General features: G+C 34.0%; 1 protein-coding gene across 1 annotated transcript in view; it reads left to right on the top strand.

The window, feature by feature from the left end:
* SEMA3A (semaphorin 3A) overlaps positions 1-22,290 on the top strand; it is a 231,667-nt gene that overhangs the window by 192,933 nt on the left and 16,444 nt on the right. Inside the window, exons 11-14 of the mRNA XM_049894021.1 lie at positions 1,371-1,590; positions 4,465-4,556; positions 16,350-16,391; positions 19,617-19,774. Of these exons, the coding sequence (XP_049749978.1) occupies positions 1,371-1,590; positions 4,465-4,556; positions 16,350-16,391; positions 19,617-19,774 (512 nt within the window). The remainder of the gene's footprint in view (positions 1-1,370; positions 1,591-4,464; positions 4,557-16,349; positions 16,392-19,616; positions 19,775-22,290) is intronic.

Raw genomic sequence — 22,290 nt, 5'->3', positions numbered from 1 at the left:
AGATGTCAGTGATAATTGATTTCTCTTTCTCAGCCTCTTGAACGATCAGGAACCTCTCTTAATTCCATTTTACCTCCCAAGTTCTTATAATAAAAAGCAAAAATTACTTAAGTGTTAAGACAAAAAGCAAGAGATCGGAAATATCATACTCTATGAACTTCAGAATCAAACAGAATGAAAAGAGTAAATCTAACTTGTCTCATTTGTGTTTTATTGCCTTATGTGGAAAAATTTATATACCAGAGGCGACGTTATGCCAGTGTTTACCAATGCATCCATTCTGGTTGTCCATGATCGTCATCTGGTTGGCTTGGTCATGATGTCCATTCTGATTGGTCGGTTTCTGTGCCAAGCAGGTTGCAAAACACTTGGAATAATATCCTTGCTTATACCTAAAATTATTTTAATTATTGAAAGTCATTGATGATACCTTATACCACACTTATGTTAGAAACAAAGCAATAAAGAATGGTTTATATTTTAGTTTGAGAAAAGGGTCTGTATTTTAGCATGATGTCATAGGAAAAAATTAAATGTATCCAAGAAAATTGATTGGATTCTCTAATCCAACAATTGAGTACATTTATAGGTGTTGCAGAACAAGCCCTGGTGGTATAGTGGTTAAGCACTGGACTGCTTACCAAAAGGTCAGCAGTTCAAATCCACCCACCAGTCCTCAGGAGAAAGATGTAGCAGTCTGCTTCTGTAAAGATTACAGCCTTGGAAACTCTATGGGGCAGTTCTACGCTGTCCTATAGGACCTCTATAATTCAGAATTGACTCAATGGCAGTGGGTTGGGTTGGGCTGGATTTGAATAAACCAAGAAAACAAAAAAACAAACCCATTGCTGTCAAGTCAGTTCTGGCTCATAGCGACCCTATCGGACAGAGTAGAACTGCCCCGTAAGGTTTCCAAGGAGTGGCTATTGGCTTCAAACTCCAGCCTTTTGATTAGCAGCTGAGCTCGTAACCACTGCACCACCAGGGCTCCTTGGTTTGGATAGTAGCAACATATTTCATTCATAATTTTAAGTACTTCATTTCTCACATAAATAAAACATTTGACAGTGCCACTAATAGAGGCAACAGAATCCTCCTGTACACTTAATAGATGCATTTGTAATTTTTGGTATAAATAGTGACTGACTAAATCCTATTGAGAATTAAGATATGTTTAGGAAATATATACTATATAATAAATGAGTAATTTAAATAACATTACTATTTTTTAGTTTACCATTTACCTAACTTTAAAAAATGATTACAGGTAAAAGGATTCTTAGATCACTTAAGCCATATGTTATTATACAATTTATAATCCCATTTATCAGCTCTTAAGAAAAAAATATTTCTCTCTTCTATCCTAATAGTGTCCCAGTAAAACATTTGGTGGATTTGACTCTACAAAGGACCTTCCTGATGATGTTATAACATTTGCAAGAAGTCATCCAGCCATGTACAATCCAGTGTTTCCTATTAATAACCGCCCGATAATGGTCAAAACAGATGTAAATTACCAGTTCACACAGATTGTAGTAGATCGAGTGGATGCAGAAGATGGTCAATATGATGTCATGTTTATTGGAACAGGTAAATTTTTTAACCTGAGTGCTAAATTTTGTTCTAGAATACTGTGTTTAACTGATTAAGGAGACTAGCAACTGAAGGCAATTTTTATAGTCACTCTCAAGTTATAGTTAACCTCTCATAAATGGCTAAAAAAAAATGCCAGAACATTCTGCCATTACAATTGTGTTCTCCTTTTAGGCAGGTTGACATATATTAATTTAAGATAAATTTCCTTTTCAGTCAAAAGTTGATAAATGTAATCAGGTAAAGCTAATGATTATTAGAGCAATCAATGTCCATAATTGAATCATAACTCTTTTCTGACCAATGGCTTTTTAGAATAAAGATATATTGTTCAAAATTATGCCTGAAATTCCCAAGACATTCAATAATGGTTCCTGAATATATTAAAGCAAAGTTGTCTGAACTTTAAAATTACCATAAGGTGCAAAGCTTCCAGCAAATAAATTTTGGCAATAAAATCTGTTCAGTTTATCTGCCAGTCCATGGGGGAAAATTCACTGAGATAAATAACAAAATTGGTCCAAGGAATCATCAGATACATTTTAGACCCATTTCTATGGAAGTTTAACAATATATTTCCATTAATTTCATGATTGGAAACAAACTATTTGCAGGCTTTTTTTCAGAAGGAATTTTACTGCTATTATGACTTTTTTTTCCCGTTTTCCCTTTGATAATAATACTATTTTTAAAGAACTGGTTACAAATCTGAAACTTGCTGCTTAGGGTCAGGTTCCAGGGTAATAAATTCCTAGTCTCCATTAATGTTGTTAACTGACATAAATCAATGAGAAACAGAGTGAGTGCTCCATCGAAACTGTGTATAATAACATTTATTTTCCCTTGGTGAGAAACCGAGCAAAAAAAATGGCCTTAACTACAGGGGAATGGCAACTGTGCAGTAAGCACTATAAAGACTAAAAGTTTTATAATGAAATTATGAAATACTTATGTTATCAGGTGTCAGATTCAGAGCAATACATTATAGTCTACTTTTATGGGTGAGAAAGTTTCTCTATCAAAGAGATTCCCAAGGAGACTTGGGGTCCAATCACTTGAAATATAATAAAATTCAGTGAATTGTGAGTAAGAACTTCTGGTTATAAATATCTTCAGAAAATATAAGATGACAGAATGTCCTTCAATAAATATTAGTTTACCATTTAATGTCAAATTACAATTGAATTTCTACACAGTAGTTAAGTTTGTTCAATAATGTGACAGTTTTGCCTCTTTTGCCTTTTTTATCCCCTCTGGCTTGGTCTTGTTAAAAAGCCCCCCACTCATTGTCAGTACAACAAAAGCTTGTTTCCACCTATTTGACCAAAGAAACCCAATCATGAGCTTTTAATTCCTCTCGGACACAAGCTGTCCTTAAAGGCACTGATTTCATGAACATGCTGAATGTCTTAATGATATGGATGGCTATCCGTCAGTACAGACCAGGGTCATCTGTCAGCAAAGTAAATTGATTTACAGTTATTTTATCTTTTAACTAAGCTGCACAACATAGTATATTGATCCTAGATGAGTAATCTGATTCAATTTGTGTGAAATTCTTTGAAATACTACTCAGTAAGGCTTGATCTGGAGCACAGATAAAGTTGTGTTTGGGTACTGGAGACCTGATCAGAGTCACTGAGTAGATTAACATAAATTACCTTTAATCTTTGGTGTTATGAGCAGTCTAAGGTCCTGTAAACATAGAAGGATCCTCTTAAAAGGGGGCTTTTTTTTTCTTTAGCTTTACAAGGGATACACTGCCAAACTTTCTTGGTCTGGCATAGCACAACATGTAGGTCCCTTGAAAATGATTATCAATGGTATAAATACATTGAAGTATTTTTCTTGTGTAACTTACTTTTAGCAGTAAGATTTTCTTCTCTAATAGCCTATTAAACTTAAATGAACCAATTTAAGCTAAAAATAATTGATCAAATTTTGTCAGAATTGGAATGTTGAAGAGTCAAATGTTTGAACTTAATAATGCCCTGTTCCTCATTCTTTCAAGGAAGAGCAAAATACGTATAAATACTAGAAAACTAATATCTTCTGAATACAAAATAGAGTAAAAGTGACAGCTCTTGCAACAAAACAGTTTGTATTTTTTAATAATGAAAATTGTAAAAAATAATGCTTGGAATCTATAAAATACGTTCAATATAACCATTTTTATGATTTTTATGTTTTGGAATTTTATATTCCTGTATTACTCTCAGATTGATTAGCCAATGTGTGCATTATTGAAAAACCACAGTAATGAGTAATCCTAGGTGTTTATTTTGAGAAATCAGATTATTGTCATTCATCACATAATGATCATTGAGTTGTCTTTAGGGGCCTTTAAGTTGACATGAGGATGAGCAGTCAGTGTTCTCAAGTCCTACTTCTGTTGCTTGACAACATTCCTTGCATTTAAATTCTACATTTAGTCTTCACAGTTGTACCCTGATTTCATAATAAAGGTGGAAAAACCTGCCATGTCAAACTGGTATTTTTTAGGTATTTTTTCCCAACACAGCTGATAATTAAAGAGATTTTGTTTAAGTAATAAGAAATTAATCCAATCTAGCAAACCCTCATAATGATTATTATTATTTTTTTTAATTACATTTCTTCAGGATAAAGCCTTCTTCCAAGCTTAATATAGTTCTAAAAATTCAGTTATTTTCATTCTACTGTTAAAAGCTAATTGCATGAGATGCATATGAATATGTATTTTACTAATGTTGTGGCAAAATGTATTACAGGGAAGACAGAGATAAAAATGATCTTTTTGAACAAAAAATTATTTTATCTATTAACATTAAACTCTGTTTAGATCCTTTGAAATTGTGGTCTTCTCTCACCCCTACTCTCTTTCTCTCAAAGATGTTGGGACCGTTCTTAAAGTAGTTTCAATTCCTAAGGAGACTTGGCATGATTTAGAAGAAGTTTTGCTGGAAGAAATGACAGTTTTTCGGGTGAGTGCTGCTTAATTTCAGGTGTCAACAAGTTCAGTTGTACGTCTTTCCCCCAGGACAGCTGCACACTGAACTTGGTATGGACAAGTAGTCTAGCATACCCTTCTAATTAGCTTGTCAATTAGAAAGCCAGACACTAGTCAAAATAAACCTTGAAACTTTCAATGCTAGTTAAATCTAAAGATGTAGAGAAATATATTCTTGGCTCATATTTTGTTTTCTCATTGATAAAATATGTGATTTACTTTTTATATTATTTATATAAGTTGCCTCAATGAAAAACTTTTTTCCCCCAAAATCTACTCCTTCACACTTGATGATGTTTGGGATGAAATGTACCTTTCCTGAAAGTATTAAAGGAGATGCATTCAGAATGACAGGGGAATGAAGACATTTCAAACGTAGTTGGCTGCATCTTGATTTATCATATTTTCTTAAGGAAATTCTTTAGCAAGAGAAAGTTTGTGGTTTTCATCTCACTGGTAACAAATTTTGTAATAGAGTTCTAATCTGTATACTTAAAAATGTACAGATATGTGTCCTTTTGTCCTGAGTCATGGACTATCACCTTCATGGCCCAAGTCAATTTCTATAGGGCTGGGGTTAGAGGTGGGAATATACAGGGTGAAGTGAAAGTGGAAAACTGAAGTGGTATGGCATAGACAACAATATCTTTTTTCCCTTTGGAAAACTAACAAATAGAAATAGATTGAATTAAAGGACACTTTGGTATGAATTCTATATGAGATATGACAGTGATGAAGATGCTTATAAAAGTTGTTATTTAAAATTTTTGAAGAAAGAGTAGAGTAAACACATATTGAGATTTTTTTAACCGCAAAACAGGCTGGAATTAGAATGACATGGGGGACAGAACAATAAGAAAGCCTGATATTTAGCCTGACAACATCTATGATCTCATTTAGTTTCCAAGTATCTAAGGTACTTTATATGTAAAGTGAAGGAGCTGGCATAAAATATTTTTCAGCTAATTCAGTATTTTAACAGTAAGCAAAATCCCCATCACTTGCCTGTCAGTTTGTTTTCCTATAGTGGCTTGCCTGTTGCTGTGACACTAGAAATTATGCCACCAGTATTTCAAATACCAGTATGGTCACCCATGGGGGAAAGGTTTCAGCAGAGCTTTCAGACTAGGCAGAGGGACCTGGTGATCTCCTTCTGAAAAAACTGGCCACTGAAAACCATGCAGATAGCCGTGGAACATTGTCTGCTATAGTGCTAGAAGGTGAGCCTCTCAGGTTGGAAGGCATCGAAATATGACTGGGGAAGAGCTGCCTCCTCAAAGTAGAGTCAACCATAATGACGTAGTTGGAGTAAAGCTTTCAGGACCTTCATTTGCTGATGTGGAATGACTCAAAATAAGAATAAACACCTGAAAACATCCATTAACAATCAGACCTTGGAATGTATGAAGTGTGAATTGAGGAAAATTGACAGTTGTTAAAAAATGAAATGGAATGCTTGAAGATAGATATTCTAGGCATTAGTGAAGTGAAATGGACTGGTATTGGCCATTTTAATTCAGATAATCATGTGAGCTACTATGCTGGGAATGACAAATTGAAGAGAAATGGTGTCACATTCATCATCAAAAATAACAAAAAGATCTATCCTGACGTACAGTGCTGCTACTGATAGGATAATATCCATATGTCTACAAGGAAGACCAGTTAATATGGCTATTATTCAAATTTATGCACCAACCACGAATGCCAGCAATGAAGATATTTGATATTTTTACCAACTTCTGCAGTCTTAAATTGATCAAACATGCATTCGAGATGCATTGATAACTACTGGTGAATGGAATTCAAAAATTGGAAACAAACAAGGATCAGTAATTGGAAAATATGGCCTTGGTGATAGAAATGAGGCCAGAGATCAAGTAATAGAATTTTGTAGGACGAATGACTTAATTCATTGGAAATATCTTTTTTTCAACAACATAAACAGCGACTCTACATGTGGATTTCACCAGATGGAATATACAGGAGTCAAATCAGCTACATTGGTGGAAAGAGATGATGGAGAAGCTCAATATGATAAATCAGAACAAGACCAGGGGCCAGCTGGGGAACAGACCATCAATTGCTCGTATGCGAATTCAAGCTGAAGCTAAACAACTTTCTGAGAACCAAAGTATGACCTTGAGTATATTCCAGTGAATTTAGAGACCACCTCAAGAATATATTTGACACATTGAACAGTAAATCTGAAGACCAGATTAGTTGTGGAATGACATCAAGAACATCATACATGAAGAAAGCAAAAGGTCATTAAAAAGACTGAAAAGAAAGAAAAGACCAAAATGGAAGTCAGAAGAGACTCTGAAATTTGATCTTGAACATAGAATAGCTAAAGCAAAAGAAATAAATGATGAAGTAAAAGAGCTGAACAGAAGATTTCAAAGGGCGGATTGAGAAAACAGCTAAAGTCTTATAAAGAAATGTGCGAAGATCTAGAATGTGAAAATCAAAAGGGAAGAAAACACTCAGCATTTCTTAAGCAGAAAGAACTGCAGAAAAAATTCAACCCTTTTAACTGAAATATTGAAGAATTCTATGGACACAAAATTGAACCACACAGGAAGTATCAAAAGAAGATGGAAGGAATACACAAAGTCACTGTAGGAAAAGGAAAAAATTGGTCAACATTCAGCCATTTCAGGAGATAGCAAATGATTAAGAACCGATGATGAGGAAAGAATAAGTTCAAGCTCCACTGAAGGCATTGGTGATGAACAAGTCTACAGGAATTGATGGAATGTCAACTGAGATGTTTCAACAAATGGATGCAATGCTGGAAGCACTCACTTGTCTATGCCAAGAAATTTGGAAGACAGCTACCTGGCCAACCAACTGGAAGAGATCCATATTCATGTCCATTACAACAAAAGATAATCCAACAGAATGTGGAAATCTTCAAAAAATATGATTAATATCATATGGAAGTAAAATTATGCTAAAGATTAGTGAAAAACTTTGCAGCAGTATAACAACAGGGAACTGCCAGAAATTCAAGCCATATTCAGAAGAGGACATGAAACAAGGGATATCATTGCTGATGTCAGATGGATCTTGGTTGAAAGCAGAAAATACCAGAAAGATGCTTACCTGTGTTTTATTGACTATGCATAGGCATTCGATTGTGTGGATCATGACAAATTATGGATAATATTTCAAAGAATGGGAATGCCAGAACACTTAACTGTGCTCATGAAAAACCTGAACATAGAACAAGAGGCAGTTGTTTGAATAAAATAAGGGGATACTGTGTGGTTTAAAGTCAGGAAAATTGTGTGTCAGGGATGTATCCTTTCACCATACTTATTCAATCTGTATGCTGAGAAAATAATCCAAGAAGCTGAACTGTATGAAGAAGAATATGGCATCAGGATTGGAGGAATGTTTATGTGTTATGATCCACACAGTCAAATGCCTTTGCATAGTCAATAAAACACAGGTGAACATCTTTCTGGTAATTTCTACTTTCAGCCATAATCCATCTGACATTGGCAATGATATCCCTTGTTCCATGTCCTCCCAAGCCATGATGCTTTCAATCGCCTGATATGCATGTGAAAGCTGAACTATGAATAAGGAAAACTGAAGAAGAATCAATGCCTTTGAATTATGGTGTTGGCAAAGAATATTGAATATACCATGGACTGCCAGAAGAATGAATAAATCTGCCTTGGAGGAAGTACAGCCAGAGAGCTCCTTAGAAGCAAAGATGGTGAGACTTTGGACATGTCATCAGGAAGGACCAGTCACTGGAGAAGGACAACATTCTTGGTAGAATAGAGGGTCAGCAAAAAGGAAGAAGACCATAAAGAGATGGATTGACACTGTGGTGGCAATAGTGGGCTCAAGCATAACAACAATTGTGAGGATGGCACAGGACTAGGCAGTGTTTCATTCTGTTGTACATAGGGTCACTATGAGTCGGAACCAACTAGATGGCACCTAAAAACAACAACAATGGGGCTCTAGGTAATTACAGAATCGTTTTTGGAAGAGAAAATAAAGTATAATATTCATTCAATTATAATTATGAATTTTATTGAAACAGATAACTGATACATCATAACTTAGACATTTTGTAGTAACAACTAATCAACCTTTTGTGGATAGCATTCAAGTTCTTCAGTCATACCAATCTACATGACAGTCCTCTTTGGTATGATTATATTATCCCTCTGAGCTTTCCCACCAGTAAAATGGTGAGAATAATACTTCACATGGAGACGGAAGGATTAGAGATGTTATGTGTAAAGCACATTTTATTTTAATATTATTTGTTTATTTTATTATTTAATATTATCTTAGATAAACTGAATATAAGCCACAGTTCCAGAAGCCTTTTCTACTAATCTTTGGTATAAGTTTTCAAAAGAATGAAATCATCATTTATATTAAGAATTTATTTATGTCTGGTACTGTGCCCATTGTTTTGTTTATATGTTCTATTTCCATATTTATACATTGCTTTATTATCCTATATATTTAAAAATAAAATCCAAATGGATTGTGTTGGCTATCATACAGCCTATCTAAACTTAGCAAACAGAAATTATGAGCTCTAAGGGTGGATAAATAAATTGCTGTCTTGTGTTCATTGTTGTGTTTCCAGAGCCTAAAATACGTGCTCAATATTTATTGAATGAATGAAAGAGTATTGATAGAAAAATGAAAAAGGAGAAAGTATAGAGTTTAAGTTCTTTCTTACGGAGCCTGTGCTTAAAGTGTTGTACCTGAGTATAAAGAAGTAGAACTGGAACCAGTAACAAGTTATCCTGCTGATTGTGCCCATAAAATTCTCTAGTAGTAAAAAACAAATTACCAAATATATGTATTTGAATAGTTATATTCCACCACTATTGCAAATGAAGTTACAGCAGACACTAAAGTTTTATGTTATCTTAAGAATTTTTTTTTTTTTCCAGACTCTCTTACTCTTGTATTGGCCATGATTCCTTTGTATATTTCCCTCCAGTTGTTATCCATTAATTCATTTGTAAACAAATAGGTATTAGTTTCTACCGTGGTCTTGGCACAATGCTAAGTCCTGGTAATACAGAGATAAAACATGGTTCTGGACCTCATGCAACTTAGAGTCTTATGTGTTATATATACCTCATAGTTTCAAGGACTTAATTTGTTATCTATGGGTGTAATTACATGTTCTGTTATAGAATCGTATCAATTCATGTCATGCCATTTAAAAAACAAGGTTCTTTTTTTCCCTCTATTATTTAATTCTCTTTTGGGAATTCATGAATCAGACCATTCCTAATTTTGTAGTGATACCATACTCGGGGTAACTTTCATTCCTCGTATCTCTGGGATTTTCAGTTTATGTGCGGTGTTCATTAGCACATTAATAAAATATTTAATTTGAAAAGACAATATTTAAATGACTTTTAACAAAATCGTAAGATACTGGAAGCCAACAACCTTGCAAACACAAATATTTAGTATCTAAGGTTTGTTAGTTTCTAAAGAAATACAAAACCAATTTATACCTATGATATCTACTGCATGACATGTGAAGTATTTAAGATATGAGAAGTGTTTTTTTATCAGTCTCTAACAACTAAGCAGAATTAAGTAATATTGTGCTGACAAGGAAATGATTGTTTCTAAGTGTATTAGTTATCTAGTGCTGCTGTAACAGAAATACCACAATTGAATGGCTTTAACAAAGCTAAATTTACTCTCTCACAGTTTAGGAGGCTAGAAGTCTGAATTCAGGGTGCCAGTTCTAGGGGAAGGCTTTCTTTCTCTGTTGTCTCTGTGGGAAGGTGCTTGTCATCAATCTTCCCCTGGCCTAGGAGCTTCTCAGTGCAGGGACCTTGGGTCCCAAGGATGCATTCCACTTCCAGTGCTTCTCTCTTGGTTGTATGAAGTCCCTTTCCTTTCTGCTTGATTCCCCTTGATCCTGTGGATTCAGTCCTGCCTCATTTAACATAACTGCCTCTAATCCTGCCTCATTAACATCACAGAGGTTAGCATCTACAACAGATAAGATAATCACATCGGATCGCAAAATGGTGACCAATCATACAATACTGGGAATCATCGCCTAGCCAAGTTGACGTAACAATGGATCTACAATTTTATAAAAAGATTGCAATATGGAACACGTCTCCTTCCATAGATACATGTTCCAGTTGTTCTTCTAGGTCTGTGTCCTGTGCTGTTGTCATGATTATTTCTTTGGCACTCAAGTAGACAAAACCTTCTTGGGCAAAGTTTAGAGAAATATTTACTTTCAACATTCTAGTCTATCAGGCGAAGTTAATACATATATTGTGGTCTAGCGATTGGAATATTTCACTGTCAAACTTTGTTTAATTTTGCAGTGGGAGAAAAAAAAACACAACACATTAAAGCAATCGCCATATACAGTGAAAAAAGCAGAGAAGTTCTACAGTTTCTGTGTTTCTAGTTGAGCCTTCAAAGTCATTCCATTTAAAATAAAAAAAAAATTTAAATAATGTAAAAAAGGATCAACCTGAGAGCTACGATTGTTTGACAAGGTAAATAGACAAGGGACAAATTTAGGATCATGGCAGTATCGGATACCCTTGGATTTTAAAAAGAAAGACATTTAGTTTCAACCAACCAGTTAATTTTACTATGTCATCTCCATGAGAGTATGTTTATTATGTGTCCTTGCTGGACCGAATAACCAAACCTCATATAAAATCCTGAATTAAAGCCAGTACTATGTTCATTGCTATCTTGAGGTTGGTTTTAGGAAAACACCCATGCTAATCACAGAACATTCCAGCAGTTTCAATTACATTTGAGATGCTTTTATTCTGGGTGAAATCAAATCCCAATCAGAGTATATAGAGAAAAATATTCCTTGGTAATAAAAATTTCCATTTTAGAGTAAAAATCTTAATAGGTAATAGGAGGTGAAATAAAATTGGCATTGGTACTAGAGTCTAGAAATGACTTTGAATTACTGTTAAATATTCAAAATGGCATTAAAGTTCTTATATTCAAAACCCAATTCCAAATATTATTTACAACCATAGACCCGAATTTGAATCGTATTTCCTATGTGATTCTAAGTTGGTTAGTCATTTGAGCCTCAATTTCTTCATCTCATAATGGAGACTGCTGCATTTTGATGTGTTTTTTAAATAAAGATTACTAATAAATGCTAGATGTTGTTACCTATACAAATGAAAATCTATAAAATGCTTACAAATTCCACATTCATACCTTTAAAAATACATATTCAGAAGATACAAAAACTTGACATACGCTGATTTTCACTTTAGTCAGTGTTGGGTTTTCATTCCAGACCAGTCAAAGAGGGTTTTACTTTTGAGACAGTCCAATTTGTTACATCAACTTGCAGTGCAATTAGTACAATATGTTTTATTTATAGTCCTATTGACTGCAAAGGATTGCAAGGCAGTTACATCGATAACATGCATTTTAAACCCAATTTCTGCAATATTCTGTGAACAGCTGAGCAAACAAATGAAAGAGTTTAATTTTCATTCATATGTAAAACATAATTGATGCTTTCCAAAACCTAGTCTATTAACTCATTCTAAAGGAGGGTCTACGTGCTTAGCGTCCAGTGAGCTATGTCAGATTCTCCTGGGATCAGCAGGTTGAAAAGCTTTCCAAGTGGGAAAGTTTAATAAGGACTAGATTAAAATATCTGGGAAAAATGATAAATTGGAGTCATAGAAAATCTCGAGAAGATGCTAAGTTTTTTATTTCATTTTTACTCGAACACGAATTAAATTTCCAATTGTAACCAGTTCATGAAAAAATGCTTATGAAGGTACATCTGTTTTAAATGGAAGTCATAGTCACCACGAGCTCTTTCTCAAAAAAAAAATAGCTTATTTAAATGGATGTCATCTTAATATATTGTCTCTTAAAATTTAGCTACAGATAGCATATAGCACATCTTTTTCTAAACTGTTACTAATTTCCTGTTCAAAAAACAAATAAATAGATTTCCTTCAATTAAGGGATTCTAGGATCTTAATTTAAGAATGTTTAAATCATACCACAATGGAGTCTTATAGGTATTAGTGTCTGTTTTTATGTTGTACAATTTATGTATGAAATAATTCATTTTCATTTGCCATATATTTTCATCAAAAACATAGATATTTGTTTTACATTGTCAATGAACATGAGATTAATTAATGTTAATCAGCTTGATTTTTTAAGAACTTAGAAATAGCTGACTTTTAGCTCAATTAACATTATTCGTTAATTTTTTGCCTAAGAAGATCTTCCTTGCAGTTTGACTATAAAATTCATTTCATGCAAGCCTGCATGAAGTTAGTTGCTTACATAAGCACATAACCATTTCTTATATGAAACTGTTAAAATTGAAGGGTTGCAGTGGAAAAGTTTCCTAATTTTTCTAAATTTTTGCCTTGATTAATTGATTCCAATATTATGCAAACCTAAATACAATCTTTAGCTTTGTCTTTTAAAGCTGGAAACCGGTGGCTAATTTTCCCATTGATTTTTGACATTTGATTCTACTAAATTCTAAAGATCATATCTCTGCATAGGGAAAATTAGACCAAGGTAGACATTTCCCTTTCATTTTAGCTTTCTTTATGACTGGTGATAATTCCCATAGAAAATTTTTATATTTAATAGTTAATATCATTCAGTTAAGCTATAAAAATGGGAAATTATGGGAAATCGCTAGATTATTGCATTATATTAATTTACATCCTAGATCATTTGTTTCATTTGTCTCTCAGGAAAATCGTCTTAAATTTATGAAGAAAACCCTCCTCTCAGTTCAGACTTAAGGGTTTGAAATGGAGATTTGTAATTGTCTAGCACATAAGGGATAATTAAAATGATAAAGGTGGATGAGCTCACCCAGAGAAAGCAGGTAGCATCCTAATAAGAGTGGAAGAAGAATAGGCAAAGAAAGGCAAATGTGTTCAGAATGGTCGGAGGATGGGAAGAGAACTGTGAAAAAAACTAAGAATAAATAAATAAAGTCAGTAAGTTCATAAAGAGGTCCAAGGCATAACAGAATCTAATAGAGGAAGCAGTCAAGATTAAATGAGTGGTCAGCAGTGCCATATGGAACAAAAAAGTCCAGTAATAACAGCACAGATGAAAAAGTATCCACATGGCAATACACAGTTTGTTGTGATTTCTGCTTCTGAGGATAGTAGCTCACCCCCTATCTTAAGGGGCCAAACACAGTGTCCTAAGGGGTCAATACAATTAAATATAAGGTGAACAATTAAAGACAACTGACTATAGAGTATTTCAATTATTTTTTAACAAATTCTAGCTAAGCTGGAAGAAAAGGGAAGATTTTTAGATTAATGTCTTTATCCTATATACAGATTGAATGAAAGGAAAAGAGTGTAGTGGGATAAGTTGAAGAGATAGAAGAGAGTGAACAATTGATAGTTTTTTCATTCATTCACTTATTTAATAAATATTTATTGAGACGTTGTAAGTACCAGTCACTGTCCCAGGTGTTAGAGATATGACAGTGAACTAAATAACCAAAAATCCCCTTTGCCATATATATATGTGGCAACCCTACAGGACACAGTGGAACTGCTCCATAGGGTTTCCAAGGAGCAGCTGGTGGATATGAGCTACTGACCTTTTTGGCTAGCAGCCGAGCTCTTAACCACTGTACCACCAGTGCTCCCCCCTTTGCAAAATGGGAAGAAAACCAAACCCAGTGCCACTGAGTGGATTTCAACTCATAGCTACCCCATAAGACAGAGTAGAACTGCCCCATATGGTTTCCAAAGAACAGCTGGTGGTTAGCCACCCACCTCTTAACCGCTGCAGCACCAGGGCTCCAAATGGGGAAAACAGTTAATAAGACCTGTAAGATAGCTCTGCTGCCCTCCCCCGCCCCCGCCACATCCTGTTTACCTCACCTCTAATTGTTGCTGTGAGTCTTTCACTTTCTGCCTTAGTGTTTCTCTGACTAGAGGCAAGAAGGCAAGCAAGTATCATAGCTAGGGTGTGGGAGATTTAAACCCCCCAGGGACAACCAAGGAGGAATGGAAGCTCATGAAAAATACTTCTCTTGGTACACACCTCAGGGAACAATTTTGAGAATTATTATCTAATGTCCTCAGATTTGCTTTCAGTGGTGTCTTCCATAACATACCTTCTCATCTTATTGACTCTTCCTCCTTCCTCTCACTCTCTATTCCTTCGCTCTTGCACCCTACCTGGAAACAAGATATTACCTCGGACTCTGCTTTGAGGTATGGCGGGCAACTCACATGATACAAGATAAAGGATATATCCAGATAGTTCTAAGTGCTAAGGAGAAAAGGAGATGTAATTCTGTGTGTGTTGTGTGTGTGTATGAGAGAGAGAGACTTGAATGAACACCATGCACCAAGCACATTTGTAAAGTGCTTTACATGTATTAACTCATTCAATCCTCTCAACAACCCTCAAGAAAGGACTCTCATCCCCATTATTCAGCTGAGAAAACAGAAGTACCAAGAGGTTAAATAGTTTGTCTGAGCTCACACTATTGGTCAGGTCTCTCACAATTTGAATCAGGCAGCTATACTTTCTTCAGGGTCAGCTTCAGTAACCTATACAATGAAGCTTTTTTAAGATCATTCTACCCACCTAAGTCTTTTCCTCATCAGCCTCCTCTACAACCCATGAATAATCTTTTTCTAAACATTGTGTTTGTCTATAATGAGAGTACAGTTCCGTGAAAGTGAATCTAAAAACAGATACACTAATGTGTTTAGGTGCATAGCCTTTGGGTGGTCTATGTTTGTCCAAGAATACTTAAAGAAGTGAATTGGTGATTGTTACTTTTCTGGTTATTACTTCTCTATGTCTGCCTTTTGATAGGAATTGGAGGGATTATGTTCTGTAAAACCTGTAGTTTAGGTCTTTGCATATTAAACAAACTTTTTAATGATAATGAAATACTGTAATCTCATTTTAACTGAGCCCTCATGATCCCTGACAGCTGAGGCATAGAATATTTAGGTTATTATTTTTTTTTTTTCTAAATGGCCTAGTACTATCAGTTTCCTCACCCTTGGTGTTGTTAGGAGCTGGTCTGGCACCCTCAGGCCATGGTGTTCTCCAGAAAAAAAATTTCACAGAACTCAAAATCAGACAAGGTCACCTTGAGACCATGGTGATCCAAGACATGTCTGAACACAGACAAAAACATAAATATTGTCCAAACCACAAAAATGACCAAGTATATCGCTCTCCTGTGTCATGTGAGTGATTGCTGCTTCTTTATCAATCACAGCTTTAGGCTCATTTTGTTCTTCCTTTTTTCTAAATAAGATTTATTATGATATCTAACAATAAAATTACCCCTGCTTTTTGACAGCATCCAATCCAGAGCAAAGCCCTGCTTCCTCAATGCCCCCCGCCCCCTGCATCACCTAACACAAGCCCAAAGCACCAACTCCTTCTCACACTGTCTTACTGAGCGCCCATGGTACCTTATCACGTGCTTTCTCCCTACTGCAAAACGAGCAGTAAACCCAGTGCAGTCAACTACTGGTGTGTTCCTGATGGTCTTTGACCGGAGGACATAGACAAGCTCTTGACTGCTCCACACATTTGTCACTTCTCTGCACAGTTTCCCTCATATGTCTTATGTCCCACTTCTTGTGGGCACTAAAGTTATCTTCCTGGAAAGGTATGTGAGTGCCTTGTGTTAATTAATTAATAGCTGATTTTTGTAATTGAACAAATATTTCACATATTTCTGTTTCTTCTTTAGGAACCAACTGCTATTTCAGCTATGGAGCTTTCTACAAAACAGGTACTCTCATTATGTATTATTACAATCTGTATTTTATTTTTTGTGAATTTTGTGTTTCAAATGTTGTGATTTTTAGATATATTTTCTATTCATCAAGTTTTATAGATTAACAATTGCTCACATAATAGACCAACAGAGGAAATAATATCATTTTTTACACTAATGTCATGAAAACTAAAAATAATTTTCATTGCCCCCATGTTTTTGACCAATCTCAGATGGTCAAAATCATTGACATATGGTTTTGAATAATCTAAATATAAAAAATATTTATAAACATATTTCCTAGATCATTATTTGCTGTAAATTTTTATTTATAGAATTTATTTTGAGGCCATTGTAATGTAATTTAACCAAGAGTTGTTTTCATCTATTCTGACTGTTTTCTTTCTCTCTCCACAACACACACACACACACTTAAAAAAATACATCAGTAAAACATTGGTGGACATTTCAGACTAAAAATTAAGTTTATAACTAAAATTAAATTTGTAATTTAAGCTTTTAATTTTTTATTAAAAACTATATTTTACAGGCTAATAAACTTACGTAATAGGCTATATATGTTTGGAGGGTCTTGACTTCAATGTTAATTTTACTTTTTCAGTAATATCGTGTGCTAGAGGGAAAAAAATGACTTTAAGTTTGGCTAAACATTAAAAAAGAACAGCAAAATGGTCACTGCCAAGTGAGAAGTTCTAAAACTCCGAGCACTCATATATTAAGTGTAGCAGGTTTATAGTCGTTCCATTCATATCAAATGAATGGCTTGGCAAGAAAGTGATGTAAACAACTTTGAAATGCTACATGATATGTGCAAAATAAAATAGTTTTAACTTCCAATAAACTCTGTTTTCCCCCATACAACTCTTGGAATATAAACTTGGATACAAAGCTGTAGTTAATTATTAAATAATCTGGTATTAAAAAAAAAAAGCAGAATAGAGTGACTCTCACTGTACTGAAAACTAATATATAAAATTATAAAATATGAGAATCATTTGATCTTCTGAATTATTTATATGTTTATTTCTGACCATGATTTATCACCTGAACAAGACTCTAAAATATGATGCAAGTAAAATTTAGCACGTATCCATTTCACACAGATAATCAAAATAGATCGATAATCTCTAAGCTATTTAGAGACACGCAGAGTGCAGATATTATTGACCTTGTACTGCTACCTTATACCTCGTAAGTATGTGTTCATCTGTTCTTGTAATCCAAAAATCGTCAGATGTTGGAAAGGAAATCCGGGGGTTTCCAGGATGGAAGCTGGACTGGGATATTCTTTTCCATAATGATTTTTAAAATTATTTATCTACTCTTCCATATCTAGTTTTTTAAAACATTCCTTCCTGTCATAAACTTGTTAAAGCTACCTAAAAAAATTGCTTATTAAATGCAATACATTTTACCACCAACAAAAACAGCGTGTTGATTTAAAATACCATGAAGATTATAGAAAAAAATATCCATAGGCTTCATTTTCTACTATTGGAGATTGTATTTCATTAAGATGTGAGTCAATTCCATGTATGCTTATGGGCATTTTAGAAGTGAGATAGTAGTTTCGAGAAGGACAAATAAGGTTGCAACTAATTTTCTGGATAAATGGACTCATTTCCTGCTTATGCCCCAGAGTTGTTAGGGAGGATAGTGAGAAAGCCTGTGGTGATGTTAAATTGGGCAGAAAGAGCACATCAGGTTACTTGTTAGTGACTGGTTTGTGCTCAGTGGTGCCTGCTAGCCTCCCCTATATTTCATGTGGATAGCATAATTATTTTTACACATCATTAATATTACTACAGAGTAAATGTAAGATGAAAACAAGACATTAGGTTGTATATCATTTTGGGCATTTTTTTTTTCACAGACTTCAGCTTTCATTACAATAATTTCAGTTGCCATAATTTAGTTTTCTGTTCTTCCAATGCATTACCTCTATGATTCTTTCCTAAAGGGATATGGCAGCTTTAAATAATAACAATTCCTTTCAAATAGCATAGTCTTTAAAAAGACTCTAAGTGTGAATTTTGCTCCTACTTCTTAAAAGATTTTGACCAAACATACAGATCTTTAGATAGAGTATGACTAACCTGATCAGTAAAAAAAAAAACCTGATCAGTAGCTTCTTAAAAATTGTTACGATCACAATATACAGATAGTAATGTACATATTTACCAATGCCAACCATGCTTCTGGATATTGCTACCCCTTTTTAACTAATTCTTTTGTTTCTTAAATACTAGATATTTTAAAAATTTTTCAACAACATGAAATTGCTTGGTTTCCATTGAATCTAAGTTCATTAAAAAAAAAAAAAGGCTATTGGAAGCATAATTTAAAAAAAGATCTAGTTAAATATGCTCGTGAGGAAGTTAAAAAAAAAAAACAGTAATGCAAAAAATTTTGGAATTTAAGTCAATGGGAAATCATGGATTGGATGGGGCCCTGAAGGAAAAAGGAGAAAGGTCACCAAGATCACACAGAGAGTTAATGAAGGGGAAAACGAAGAATCCAGGTACCTCAATGCCCAATCCAATGCATTTTCAGCAACACTTTATCTTTTAGTTAGGCACTACACTACAGCAGCCGGAATATACTTCATTTCCCTCTTTGATGATCTTTGTAATGAGAAGGGATTTAGTAGATTTGTTTAAAGTAATTTTCCTGCAGATAATACAAGAACAAGACAGTTCTTGCTATGGAGAAAAACTTTTAAATGCAAGCACCAAATCCTGCCCTTCCCTTCATATTCAAGGGCAGGCTACATCCTAGGCAAGGTAATCGAACACCCATGATTCAGAAGCAAATGATTCCTGCCTGGAGGCCCACAGTAATGCACAGCAATACAAATATCCTGGTTAGTCAGTATTACAAACCGTTGAAGTAAAAAAAGCAGGCTTTCCAAGAACAAAATCTGTGAAGATTTGAACATTATATTTTTCAGTGTGTTACTATCTTCCTTTATTTTCCTCTGTTTATACTTAAAAAAGATACCTGTTTCCACCAAACATTTAGATTTTGATCTTGCTCCATTTTAAAACTGTCACATTATCTGCCAGGCCTTTGAAGAAACTACCAGTAATGGTAGGCTTTTTTAAAACTCATAAATATATGTTGTATAGATTATGTATAAATGAAACTTTTTTTTTTTTTAAGAAAAAGGAAATTTGAAAAACAAGATAGTTTTTGTATAACAGTTACTTCTTTCCACAGCAACAACTCTATATTGGTTCAACTGCTGGAGTCGCCCAACTTGCTTTACACCGGTGTGATATTTACGGAAAAGCCTGTGCAGAGTGCTGTCTCGCCCGCGACCCTTACTGTGCCTGGGATGGTTCCTCATGTTCTCGCTATTTTCCTACTGCAAAGAGGTAAGAGAAATCATAAAAATAAATAAAAAACATTTGCTATATACCCACTGCCGTCGAGTCGATTCAACTCTGTCCTTACCTAATTTCATTTTTGGAGCAGCTTTCTTCCAGTAAGTGTATCACCTTTTGCTTGATGCATAAAAGGTTTAAAGAGTTTTTTGGGTTTTTTCCTTCCTAAAATAGTCAAAAACAATCCAAAAATGCGTAATAGGAAAGCTGGGTACTAAATGTATTGGAACAAGTAGTTTTAATAAATTACAGAGGGAAATTTATAACAGGAAAGTCATATCCTTAAATGTTTATACTTAGAAATTGTAAAGTAAGATAACTTTATTTTACACAAGAGGAAACCGAGGGCCAAAGTCAAAGAGAAAGTTACGAACAGAATTAAGACTGGGCCTCCTGCCTTTTGTCCACGTTTGCTCCTTTTATTCTATCCAGTCATATTCTATTCTTGTTTTAAATTTTAATGAGGCAATTTATGTCCCTGAACAAATAGAAAATCCTCAGAGAGAGGAATGTATTTACCTTTGGAATCTTAGCTAGTACAAAGAAACCCAATTATAAAATTAGTTGTTTATATTTTGGAAAATACCATAGTTTTGTATGTGATACATGCAGTATTGATCAACTCACATCACAAAATGCATCTTAATTTGACCAAAGGCAATGCAAATGCCAATGGATTATCACAGTATCATCTTACAATTTTAAACTTAAGATAGAAAACAATGTAAAAATATCTATTATACATACATATATATACATATGTTTTAAGTATATTCTTAATAATACCTAAAGGTATTTTTTGAATGTGGTTGAATAAAAGTTGCTAAGATACAGTATGAAAGCTATCAAAAACAATTCTACATCTAGATAAAATATAACTCTAAGTTACTTACACTTGATTGAATGCATCAGGAATGGTATTTGATCAATTAATATCATATTATATATAAGAGATGCTTTATACAATATTCTACAGAGAGCTCCTAGACACGTTCTAAAAATCGTACGCAATGCTTTTGCTTTAAAAATATAACACTGTCTTTATTTGACCAAAAAAAAGCCATCATAACAGATTCTCTACTACTCGCTGATAGCTGCCTTTCTCTGTCACCATTTACCAGGGGTTAAGACTTTAACAGTAATGGATGAAAGTAATATACAATATCTTGTTAATATGGGCCTAAAGATTAATGACATGCATATCAGCCTATTGAAACATGAAAAAGAAACCAGGGTTATCAAGCCAGTGCATCTTAGGAGCAGTGTAACTTGCTTTGCTTGCCCTATAAACAGTGTTTTCAAAGGAGCTGAGTGTGAATTTTTCATAGCTGGTGAGGTATGTCCCACAACATATAGATCATTTAAAACATTTGGGAAAAAATATTAGGGAAAAAGCATTCCTGATGTCTATATAAATCTTTTGATTGCACACTTTAGATAACATTGACTGTATTGTGAGATCATCTACGGCTTATATCTGTCATATCACTCTATATCAGTCCATATAGATTAAAATGCAATAACATGTTAATAATTGTAGATATAAATGTAGTACTAACTCGTACGATATAAGAAGTACAAGTTTCTTATGCCTTCAGCATTCAGACTTAAGATGATAATGTGTTTGTTTTACTTCCATATATGCCCACTGATGTTGAAATTTTAAATTTAAAATAAAAACTTAGTTTGGAGATAATGGTTTATTGATCAAAGAAGCCACAGATAATTTAATAAATCGCAATGCATAGTTTTCACAGCATTAAAATTAAATTATTTAAAATTAAAATTGTGTGCTACCTAAAAGCATTTAGATCTAGGGAAATGTTAATGTCATCTCAAACAATATGGAATTCATGTTTGAATTAAAGGTTATTTTTTCGTTTCTATGTGAAAGTGTATAATATTGCCTAATTTAGTAATAATCTGTTTGAATTTAAGATTTTCTCTAATAGGAAATCTGACAAAAAGATCATAGCAACATCTATAATAAACTAAGAGCTGTATATTACTGTATTTTTTAATGTGTTTATGGCATACCTACAATTCAAGATTGAAGGAATTATCATTAACACTTTTGTTGTTGTGCTTTACAGATTTTCCTCAATCCAATTTCATGTGTCTGATCCTATGCCTTTGGAAAGGATGTTTAGAGGCCTCACATTTTATATGTTCTTTGTGAAGGCATTTTTCAAAAGCCTAAATGAGTGAAAAATGCCTTCCCGAATGCTTTGTGGTTCATGTTTCACAAGTTCTCTTGTTGGCTCAATTTTGAAATGTGCAACATCTGTTTGATAGACTTACTAATTCTACAAATAGAAATCTATAAATACTTTGGACTTCTATATTTGTGAATATAATAATAAAATCCATATTTGCAATTCTCAGTGGCCTTGTGAGAGCTCTTTTTAGAGATGGCAACTAATTTTATAGCAAGACAATACCCATTAAAATAGATGCAGTAAACAGCTCAGCAAGTGTTCCCCAGTCTTTTCCAGTCTGTCACACAT

This window comes from Elephas maximus, chromosome 8 (assembly GCF_024166365.1).
Source record: "Elephas maximus indicus isolate mEleMax1 chromosome 8, mEleMax1 primary haplotype, whole genome shotgun sequence".
Classification (NCBI taxonomy): domain Eukaryota; kingdom Metazoa; phylum Chordata; class Mammalia; order Proboscidea; family Elephantidae; genus Elephas; species Elephas maximus.
Note: the sequence above shows the minus strand (reverse complement) of the source record. Positions and strands in the feature narration are given on the sequence as shown.